This window comes from Salvia splendens, chromosome 11 (genome assembly GCF_004379255.2).
Source record: "Salvia splendens isolate huo1 chromosome 11, SspV2, whole genome shotgun sequence".
Lineage (NCBI taxonomy): Eukaryota > Viridiplantae > Streptophyta > Magnoliopsida > Lamiales > Lamiaceae > Salvia > Salvia splendens.
The window spans coordinates 847545-859752 of NC_056042.1; the positions used below are offsets into that span (position 1 = coordinate 847545).

General features: G+C 34.6%; 1 protein-coding gene across 1 annotated transcript; it reads right to left on the minus strand.

Moving 5' to 3' along the window:
* Nucleotides 1-5433: 5433 nt before the first annotated feature.
* LOC121756240 lies at nt 5434-8273 on the minus strand. The gene is made up of 2 exons (XM_042151734.1): nt 7849-8273; nt 5434-6339 (listed from the first exon to the last, which is right to left on the minus strand). The coding sequence occupies exons 1-2, from the start codon at nt 8174-8176 to the stop codon at nt 5645-5647; spliced, it is 1023 nt and encodes a 340-aa protein (XP_042007668.1). The 5' UTR covers nt 8177-8273; the 3' UTR covers nt 5434-5644.
* Between the last annotated feature and the right edge of the window lie 3935 nt (nt 8274-12208).

The window sequence follows — 12208 nt, forward strand, 5'->3', positions numbered from 1 at the left end:
AGGAATAAACATAGAAACAACGAAATATTTTTAATTCATTACAAAGAGAATATTCCAAAATATCCACCAATCAACTAGTTAAACAATATTGATTGTAACATAGATTAAATTAGAAAAAAGGCTACTTTGTTCATCTTTAGTGACGGATCTAGCTGGAGTCCGAGGGTACAACTTTACCTTAATATTTTTAACATTATTATATAATTATTAAGTATCTACTATACATGTAATTGTGTATAACCAAAACTATTGAAACTTCCCAACTTTTATATAGTCAATCTATTTATTTCAACAATTATTCATACTAGAAATTATAAAAAAAAGATATAGGCTACTTTATTTAATAGAACAAAGATAAGAAAAAGAAAAAAATGTTCAATGATTTTTAGACTTCAACAATTGCCTCATTTTGGTTCCCGCCAGACTGCTCAAGACTTCAAGGCTCCAAGTCACTGTAATTATTTGTTTAACCAAAACTGAAAATCTAGAACCCCCATTGGTAATCTTGTACACAAATATAAATATAATCTACAGTAATTTGTAGCACAATGCAAATTAAAATACTGTAAAAGGAGTGAAAAATGAGGAAAGCCGGCGGTTTTTACATCGTGGAAACCAACGATTCTCCTATAAATACGACCACAAATTATTGATAACAAACACAAAATTGTCTGACTATATTAACTTGATAATCTTATAATTATAAGCTAAGATCAAATGGCTAATTACAGTAAGTGATAGGGTCCTCGATTTAGCAAATATCGCAGAAGATCCTCTCCAATATATATTTCTTGATCCAGCATATCTTTTATTTTAGTTAGTTATCTTTATTTATTTTCTATATCTTTTTGTGAACTTTTATTTAATTGTCTTGCTTGATTAGCAAGATATGTTTTTGGGTATAATTCTATAAATAATAGAATTCTATAGTATTTTCATCCATAGTATAAACTTATTCTCATTCACGGTTCTGGTGGAAATCGCCCCTAGCACATCAACTAGGGTTTATCTTGTTCTTCGTTTCGCTACAAATTGTTGGTGCTCTAGTTTGATAGATCTAGGATCTATCAGTAAGGCATTTATCCATTCTTAGTGTTGCAGTTTTTCTTCTTGCCCTTGTTTTAGTGCATGTTGCCAAGTCGAGTGCTTCCCAAATGTAAGATTATTTTATTTATTTATCTAATTAAGTTTACATGGTTCAATTGTCAATTACTTCAGTTAGGTATATACACAAAATTAGGCAAGAGAACATCTCAATTAAAGTTGCATGAGCCCTTCCTCACCAAAACCTCTAAGAAAATGTGACAATTAGCTGTTGTGAAAGTGACTCATGCTATGAACAAAAGTTACATTTGTTGTGTACACGTGTTAGCTTAGTAGTAGAGTGATTAATGCTAGAGTTCGAGTCGACTGATATAGTTTTCAATTATTTTTGTTCATTTTTCTATTCAAAAGTAAAAAAGTGACATTTGCTATACGTAAAAGTAACAATGTTTAGACACTTATTGTGATTAAAAACAGACATTTGCAAAAAACATAAGTGACAATTATTATTCTTAACATGTAAAACAAACCGTGTTGATGGATAAAATATATTTTAAAAAAAAGACCTCGATAAGGTCTGACCCGTACATAGAGGAGTGCACCCTAGTACCAATGACTCATTATTATTGTTATTGCTTAGATTTCGAATTTATTTCTGAGTCCTTTGTGGAAGTAGCTAGGGCATGTCCTCATATCGCCAGAAGGCCCTAATTTTATCTCGGAATCAGCTCAAAATGCCATAGCCACCAATTGTTCTATAGTTTTATTAAGTAGACATCAAACAACATCGATATAGGACTTTTTTTAAAAAAAAAATTACTTTATGAAATCAAAATATTACCTTTAATCAAACTAAAAATAACATTTTTCTTTCCGAAATTATGCATTGGATTTCACGGAGGCGCCGAGCCGAATTAAGGGACTGAATAAGGGCTTAAGTTATGTATGTCTGTTGTTTATTAATAATAAGCATTGTTGTTATTTATAAGATGTCTATATGTGTGTTTGTTTTCCTTTAGTTTTGGTTAAGTTTGTGTAACATTTTTGTTTTGGAAAAATAAGTACTATGTGAATGTCATGAAAGTTCTAGTAGATATTTTTTGAATTGGAGTGGAATATGGGTTGCCTTGCATAATGCGGACCTATCACTAATTTCAATAATCTATGATAGTCAATAATAATTTAGAAATATCGTAATAATTTATTTTGTAAATGTATATATCTAGAGGAGTATTGTCATTAGAAGAAGAATTAATTATTGTATACTCCTGTTTATATAGGATTTTTCGCAATGATTAGAGAAAATTATTTGAAAATACAATAGTAGTGTATAAACTTCTAATGATTGTCCCAAAAAAGCAACCTCTCTCATTCTAGGTCAATGCTACATCAAAACATAAAAGTCACTAGCATTATACTCCATCCGTCCGTCTTATGTTACTTGCACTGTTGCTTTTCGGCTCGTCATAAACTACTTACTCTATTTCTAGTTGAACTTAGAATTAATGTATTTAATTAATATGTTAGATTAAGTTAAGAGGTCGAAGGGCCTAACCCACTACCTGCCAGAAGACCACTTCCCAAGATGAGGTGTTGCAACTACACGACAATAGTGAGATGTGATCTTTGGCCATTTATACAAATCTGGTCCTCCGAAATCAATTGCGCTGTCCCTGCTAACTATACATTTCACTAACATACTGACAATTGATAACCGATTAGCTGGGCAAATAATTATCTTTGTGTATTAGGAATCAAATTGAGTCATTGATTTTGATCTATCTACGTTTCTTATGAAAAAAATAGTAAATTATTATATTATACAAAATATAGCATTATCATTGAAAAAAAAAACACCACTATATATGTGTGTCAGTTTGTGGGAAATGTTTGAGTTTATTCAAAAATGTTTTGGAAAAGTGGGTATTTATGAAGAATATTATTCAATTCCACTATCATGTATTCATGTGTGATATTTTACTAGAACGGCTTTGCCGGCAAAACATTCCATACTATGTTAATTTCTTCTTATAAATACTCACGGAAAACACACTTAAAGCATTCATCACTACTCAAATTAAACATTCATTTTGACAAAGATATATCATTAATTAGAAATGGCTCATCAAACTAATTATGCCTTCTTCAAATTGGCTCTCGTTTTCACTCTTGTTCTTATGATTTGTACGGCTGAGAGCGTTAACCGCGGCAGTAAGTTTTCCTTACTTTAAATTAATCTCCTCATTGTTACTATGTAAAATTACTGAATTCGTCGTGTAGCTAAATTATCTCAAAACACATTTTTTTTCCACCATAGTTAACTACACAACGAATTCAGTAATTTTATACATTGCTTATCGAACCACTAGTATAGTATTGAAATTATTTCAAGAATTATCCGATCATCGGTTTTTTATTTATCGCACTTTATAATTTATAATAAAATTACGCAACCATGCAATTAGGAAAGAGAGAATTTCGTAAGAGAAAATTTACTGCTTTCAGAGTCTCTCCATTAGTAATTACTATCTCTAGTGAGCTATGTAACGAACTATTCTTTCGTCTTTTACTAATTACTCCCGCTTTGATCAGTGGGATTCAAAAAGCAAGACGCGGATGCAGTTTGCAACTCAGTTCATGGACAAGTGAGTGGTGAAACATGCACAAGTGTTGCCCAAGATTTCAATCTCTCTCTTGATGATTTCCTGGCCATCAATCCGAATATCAACTGTGACTCGGTCTTCGTTGGCCAATGGCTCAGCTCTTTTCAAAAATCTCACTCGAATATCATGGCCATCACATGATACGCGATCCACAACATATCAAGATCCTATGATTAGACCATCTTTCTAAATTCAAGAATTTCTACCTGAATGCCTTGTTCTGTGGTGTGGATTTGCAATGCACCTTCTTGTTTTTCGTGTCGATTTTGTAGCATTCGGCTTCCCTGAACTGAACACCGAAGTTTTTCTGCAAGAAACAACGTAAACAATCTCGGTTTCCATTTTGGTCTGTCCACTAAAATTAGTATTTATGGAAACGTTTTCACAACTTTTTATCGCTTTCTATCTTACTTTGCATTTTTTCTCTCTCTCTCTCTATCATACTTTACCAATTCTGCATTAATATGCGATGAGCTCACCTTTCTGACAATGTTGCGGATTGGCTCGACAATGCTGCGAGCCTCCACGGTGCCATTGGTGACGCTCGGAAGCAAAGGAGTGAAGGCGAAGTAGTTTCTGGGAGAGACAACCTCGACTTCAAGAAAAGGATGTTTCAAGCCTTTGAGAAAGCTAGTGCCGGCCCAACCGGTTCCCAACACCACCACCTTCCTGATGTGGGCCCCGCCAGCGTCTGCGTACGCGGTTATTGCCGGACTACTGCTTGAGCATGCCAGTAGCCCTCCACCACTTCACAAGCACTCTCCATTTCAGTAAAAGAGAACATGCGTAGTTTAATTTGTGGACGTCACATATATACATGTGTAAAAAAAAAAAAAAAGTGGCCGACTATGTGGATTAAACGACGTCGTTTTAATTTATAAAATCTTTGACTGGGTGCATTTTCCATTTGCCACATCAGACTTAATTTTCCTCTGACACAATTGAGAAAAATATCAAATTATGATATAATCGTTCATTTTTTAACGCGGGTTAGAAATCATCGTTTACAAACATAGTAGTATATGAACATGTGATCAATTAAAATGAAAAAAAGCTACAACAAAATACATTTTAAAAAAAATACAAAAATACAAACCTGACAGTAGAAACTACAAGCAAATTATAGAGATATGAACGGCTGTAATAAGCCTCTGAAGCTTTCTGATAAAATCTGCAGCCACTCATTGTGTGAGCACTTTCTTGAAATACAAGAACAAACCCAAATTTTAATCTTCTCTTTTTTCAACTGCTATACATGTTTTTCTAAAAAAATTGAAGTATATTTGTATGTATGAATGAATGGAAGGTGTATATTGAGGCAAAAAAGGAAATAAACTTAGGATATTTATTTTATGTATTCACTAAGAACTGCAAGAGAATAGCTCAGTGGGGAAATATTAACCTCAGCTATACGCCATCTGGGATCTGCAATTTTCTAAGTATGTTAATCAAATTATTTAATTCTTTCCTCCTTTTTGGCTAAGAGTGTGTACTTTTATTCGCCATTTCATTTGACAATAACATCAATCTCTATATATATGAACATTTGTTTTTTATGATTGATATTAATATTTTCATACTATAATTATAATGGTTTTTAACCATATCCCTTTTGAAGCATATTTTTGGAAAATACTACAAGGAGTTCACCTCTTTTGTCATTTCTAGAGAGAAAAATTAATCAAAAAGAAAAGAAAATTTATATGGAAAACCTTTTTCAGATCAATTGATATGAAAATATTAATATAATTATTTGACAATTAACCACTTCCATTAAGTAGTTGTAAGACAAATACAACAAATATTAAGAAACAAAACATCAAGATAATACTTTTCTATTTTCTCGAAATTTCCCTTACCATATCTACCAACAAGAACCTAATAGGTTCGGTTCGAGTCAATCGTGGTGCGATATTTAAATTTAATGTAAAGATTACTTAAACAATCATCCATGTCAAATGTCGGTATCCAGCCCACTTCGCCGCGACTCGAACGCCAATCGCCAGCGCAGCGAGCAACAGTGGAACCGGCGCCCTTTCTATAGCTCGGGTGCCTGCATCGTCCCCTGCGCCTCCCGAGCTCTGGGCGTGGTGGAAGACAGCCAAGGCCAAGTAGGAACCAATCACGACGACTCTTACCCACGGCTCGCCCACAGCAGCCAAAACCGCGGCAACGGGAAGCGCAGACGACACGTAGTCTCTCTTCTTCACAAACCTAGCGAAACAGAACATGCCCACGAGCAGCGTCCAGAAGAAGAGCTCGGTGATGTAGTTCCTGACAGCGGCGAAGCCGACCAGGCCGGCCAGCGTGAGCAGATACGGCTGGCTGTTCACGGAGTCCGGGGAAGCGGCCTCCGCGACGGCGAGCACGGCGGATGTCAGCACAATGATCTGTGTCAGCTCCGGGATTGGAGCGTACGCGACTATGCCGGAGTAGAAGGATCGGATACTGTAGAAGGCTGTCTCCACTAGGCGGATTGTGGAGGTGAGGGGATCTCCGATGAAATGGAATACGAAGGCCAACACCAGCTTCGAGATGTAACCCGAGAACCATGCTAGAGCCCCGAGAGCCTTTCTCCAGTTTGTTAGTTCCCACAAGACGGTTCTCCACGCATACAGCAAGAACGCCAGCACTGGGAGAAAACGATGTCGAGACATTATCAATGGCGTGTAAGACGTCAAAATCATTCAACGGAGAATTGCATCGGAAGTTGAAAGAAAGCATCCAAACAGTTTAGTGATCACTAAGGATAATATGACACTCAAAATAGAAGCAGAATAGACGAAATTTCACAATACATATAAAAAAGCTTCGACAAATAGAGCTCTGAAACACTAAAATTTGCTCCTGCACAAGACCTACAGTCCCTGCGCCTATACATTACCATCTGTAGTTCACGCATTAGACAAGAAATTTGTCGGGACATAAGAAAGATGTTTATTTGGAAGAAAACGCAAGGCTGTGGCAAGAACTCGAAGATCCTTTTATGTTGCAACACCTCCACACTTCAAACTACAAAAGACGGATCAACAACCTGTGACAGCAACCCAAACTACATTGTCCTCTACGGGAAACTAGACGGATACTATTTCAGAAAGATGACAAAGTTTAGGCACCAGTAAAAATCGCAGCTTCATAAGCATAAAACAAACAGAAACCGAAGAAAGGTTATGTTTTTCCCTTGGGCAGATTCCAAACTAAGGTGTATTGTTTCATCATGTAACTATGTAAGCATCATCCTAAAACCAAGAAACAGCTATAAACAATCAAAATCTTGTAAACATACAAAAATCCAAAAAAATCTAACGAAACTGAATGAGCACTCAGCCACAAAATCCTATCTTATTATGGATACTCAAGACTCAAGAGTTGCAAGTCGAAATATCATCCTATGAACTAGAAGATCAAGCTGCTCCTCATAGTATAGTCGAAAAAAAAAGATCAGCTTTGGTAGTAGGCTTGTTTCAATTACCTACCTCGTTCATTTTACCTAAAAACTTCAGTCCCATTAAAGAAAGATTATAGTGAAAATTATGCATCTTTAGCTAAACAAAGAACTTGATTATATTCCTCACATTCTCTACCACTTCCTCCATCCCACTCTAACTAAAGCAGGTCCGTCCCCTTTGATTTGTCCTACGCAAATTGAAGCATTTCCTAAAATGGAAACACTACTCTCTTCAAATTTACATTTCTCACTTAACTTACAAAACAACACTACATAAAATCCCACCTGAACAAGAAATACGACACTGAGAGTGGGTCAGAGGTAGTGTTTCACAATCGCACATGCCAAAATTTTTATCTATTTTGCTTAATCGAAAATCATCCATTGCATGCACTCCCTCCATCCCACTCAAAGCGACACATTTTCCTTTCAGGATGCCACTCTAATTGACACATTTCGTAAAATAGAAACATAAATCTATCACCTTTTTTCTCTCAGAGTCCTTTATTCGCCCTCAGTTAACTCAGAAAACAACATTGCATAAAATCCCGTTACATGCTACAAGCTCTCAAGTCATCTTGAAGCTAAATAAAGCAAAAACAACAATAACCATAAATCAACTCCAAAATCAATAATCCAATCATAAATTCACACACATTTCACACACACAGAGAGAAGCAAAACTAATCTTACCAATGAGCAAGGGCCATCTAACAGGCTTATCAGGAGCTTCCTTAGTCAAATATCTGAATCTCTCGGGCATACTGCTCTCTCCACGAATATCCTTCTCTTCATTTTGAGCTTTTACCACAAATCCACTTCTATTTACTGAAAACCCATCAATGGAATTCCCGAATGAGCCGTAAAATCTGTGGGAAATCTGGATTTTGCTCAAAGGTTTCGCCTTTTTGGTCAGTGGCGACGGGAATTGGGTGTTGCGGTGACGAAATTGAGGGGAAATTTGAGGCTGGGAGAGATTGATTGGGGTTTTGGAGAAGAGGGTCGAGAGCGCGGTCGACATGATTTGAGGGGTTTTGGGATTTCAGAGGATTCGGAATTTTGCCATCGATGAATTTTGGTGACGACGGTGAAGGATAGAGGAAAGAAAATGAAAACAGTAATTTAATAAATAATATTTAAATTATGCAAAAATAAGAGAGTAAGCTGTTGAATAAATAATATGAAATCTGAAAAATAAATTCGGAAGGATGAAAATTTTGCAATTATCTCATATTTCTTTTATTGGTGGCCAGTTCAAATATGTGGATAAAATGGTATTGAGCAAAACGCTAATGTTTAATTATGTTTGAAACAAAGTTTATCAACGTATATTAAATCGGGTAGCACGTCAATTTATAATTTGCTAGAAAGAGAAGAATGTAATAATTCTGAAATTGTTTCATGATTACTTTCTAAATTTTTAGAAGTCGGAGACAAATAAGAATTTCAACATTTTTTGTATTTTAGTAATCTCTCTGTCCCTTAAAAGTTGAGTCACTTCATTTTGTGCACTCGTTTTAAAAAAATCGTAATAAATAGTTAAAGTGGATAAATAGTAAAGTAAATTTGAAAATAATGTAGAGAAGACTCTTATCTACGTTATTCTCGATTATACTTTACTATTTATCCATTCTAACTATTTATTACGATTTTTTCAAAACGAGTGCAAAAAATGAAGTGACTAACTTTTATGGGACAGAGGGAGTAATATTGATAATTTAACCAAAAATGACATTTGATGTTATGTGTCAATTCGAGTTTGGAGACATTCTTTTTGTTGATATTCTGAAAATTATAGATTTAACATTAAAAAAAAAGTCAGAGAAATAATTTATTTTGATATGAGCGATTTGATTAATACCAAAATGATTGATTGTGAAAATTCCAAAATTCATACTCCTAATTTTAATTTGTAGAACATAGTTCGTGGTAGTTAAAAAAAATTTAATTTTGATGACTTTTTATGTCACAATATCAGATATAAATTAAAATAACGTTACGTATTAAGCACCAAAACAACATCATATTTTTCTAAATTATTTATAATTTGTATTATGATTTATTTTAAGCTATATTAGCACCAAAATTTTTGTTGTGAAATCAATAAATTAATAGTTTGATAATTTATAAAACCAGAATCGTCTCATCTAAGCACTCCATAATATCAAATGAAACTTGTTAGATTCCGATTTTTTCTCAATATCAAATCCATCTATATATTTTCACACATACAATCGTATAAATACGTGTAAAAAACAAGAACTAAATCTAGCTATCTATACTTATTCGTGGCGGCGGCGATAAAATTAAGGTAATCTAAAACCTAGAAGAAGAAAGAAAGAAGCAATGGGATTATGTTGCTTCAAGGCTTTACCAGAAGATTTTAAGGTTTTCTTGATTCTAATCAAACCTTATTATGATGAATCGATTATAAATTGAATTACAATAATAGTTTTTTCTTCGCTTGACCTAATATTTTTTTTTTGCATCAATGAAGGATGATTTGGGTTTGTTTAGGAATCTACCGCGAGAGCTGACGCTAGATATCCTGGGAAGACTCCCGATTAAAAGCATTATAACATGCAAGTATGTTTGTAAAGCATGGCACTTTATTATTCAAGGGTTTTCACCTCGGAAACCACTTCTCACATTCAAGTGTCATGGTCGTTGCCTTATGGGTCTATGGAATATTTGGGGCGAATGGTCACATTATGGTTTGATGTTCATGTGGGATAAAGACTATAATCATCTTTTCATAGTCAATTCATTGACTCGTGAGTATATCAAGCTTCCTCTGCCTGAGCCTAAGCATAAGATTGTCAGTGGCTTTAAATTCATGTTCCAATTTAGAGTAAGTAAAATAAGCGAACAATATAAGATTATATGCGGTTATCGTAAATATGGATCTTGGTCATGTTATGTATACACTCTAGGGAAAACAGGAACACGGGGGCTGTGGAGACGCATTTCAGGAGCATCGAAGTTTATTGAAGGAACACCAACCAACCCTGAACGGTTGGTTGCTTCATATTACTATGGAAATTTTTGCTAGTTGGCATATGATGATATAATAGAGGAATCTCTTGGTGTGTTGCCTTGATATTGAGATTCTTTTTGTGTTGCCTTGATATTGAGATTGAGCTCTTTAGCATTAATATATAGTGAAATAATGTGAGTTCCTATGAGCTAATTGTTTTGGAGAATCAACTTTGTTTATGTGATTATATGAATAATTTGCATATTTCTATTTGGAGAATGAAGAACTATGGAGATACAAATTCTTGGGTAAAATAATACTCCCTCCGTCCCTCTGTAGTAGAGACGTTTCATTTTGAGCACTCGTTTTGAAAAATTATAATAAATAGCTAAAGTGTAAAAAAGTAAAGTAAAAAAGAGAATAATATAGTTAAGAGTCTTCTCTATATTATTTTTTCTCTTATTTAATTATTTATTATCATTTTTTCTCTTATTTAATTATTTATTATCATTTTTTCAATATGAGTGCTCAAAATGAAACGCTTCTACTACAGAGGGACGGAAGGAATACCTTCATCTCACCAAAGTTCCATGGACTTATCTTGAACTCCCACTCAATATTTTGGCAAATGGCGACATGTTATTCAAACTATAACATGTTTAGTATTACTCAACCCGTCCCTGAAAATTTGTCACACTTCATTTCTGCACTCGTTTTGTAAAGGTAATAATAAATAGTTAAAGTGGAGAGATAGTAAAATAAGAGAGAGAATAATATAGAAAAAAAATCTTTATCTAAATTATTCTCTCTCTTACTTTACACCTTTAGCCTCAGCTATTAGCCTATTACCACTCTAACGCTTGACCAACTTGCACACACATTTTATGCACTTTTATTGTTTCAACATGTTGGTAATAGTTTTGATAGGTCATGTATATTTTCAAATCTCATTTCGTTTGATTGTTATTTAGTCTCCTCTATACTATTCTCTCCCCACTTTAACTATTTATTACTCCCTCCGTCCCCGATTAATTGTCACTCTTTTCCATTTCGGTCTGTTCCTCAATAATTGTCACACTTCATTTTTACCATAAATGGTAAGTAGGTCCCACATTCCACTAATTCACTCCACTCACATTTTATTATAAAACCAATATAAAAAAATGAATCCTATCTTCCACTAACTTTTTCAACCAACTTTTCTTTACATTTCTTAAAACCCGTGCCCGATCAAGAGTGACAATTAATCGGGGACGGATGAAGTATCATTTTTCCAAAACGAGTGCAGAAAATGAAATGTGACGAATTTTCAGGGACGGAGGGAGTATCATTTAGATACGTGTAAAAAACAAGAAGTAAATCTAATTGATTATTTATCCATACCTAGAAATGGATACACTCAATTATACGTGGTGGGGAGGCGGCGGCGAAAAAATTATGGTTGTTTGAAAAGTAGAAGTAGAAAGAGAAAGAGAGAATCAATGGGAATTTGTTGCTGCAAGCCTTTACCAAAAGAGCCTAAGGTTTTCTTGATACTAATCAAACCCTATTATGATGAATCGATTACAAATTGAATTACAAGAATAGTTTTGTCTTCGCTTCACCTAATATTTTCTTTTGAATTAATGAAGGAAGATTTGTTTACAAATCATCCGCGAGAGATGAAGCTAGAGATACTGGGAAGACTCCCGATTAAAAGCATTATAATGTGCAGGTATGTTTGTAAAGCATGACGCCTTTTTATAGAAGAGGGCTTGCCAGCAACATCGTGTGCTCGGAAACCACTTCTCACATTCAAGATGTCTGGTCTACGCATTCGATCTCCACCCAATCATTGGGACAGGTGTCAAAACTTGGTTTTGTTGATGGTTTGCTTTTGGTGTGGGGTAGCCACATTAATCATCTTTTCATAGTCAATCCGATGACTCGTGAGTATATCACGCTTCTTCTGCCTAAGCCTATGCCTAGGCTTTGGCGTGCATGTACAATAGGATTATTCGTCTTTAGGGTCGTATATGGATTTAGATTTGGATTAAGTAAAATAAATGGACAACATAAGATTATATGCGGATATCA

Bases quoted from the DNA above. Each gene is read 5' to 3' on its own strand.
- LOC121756240 (XM_042151734.1), bottom strand. From the start codon at position 8,176: ATGTCGACCGCGCTCTCGACCCTCTTCTCCAAAACCCCAATCAATCTC. The intron at 6,340-7,848 runs GTAAGATTAGTT...GTTTTCTCCCAG, and splicing joins TAGATGGCCCTTGCTCATTG to TGCTGGCGTTCTTGCTGTAT.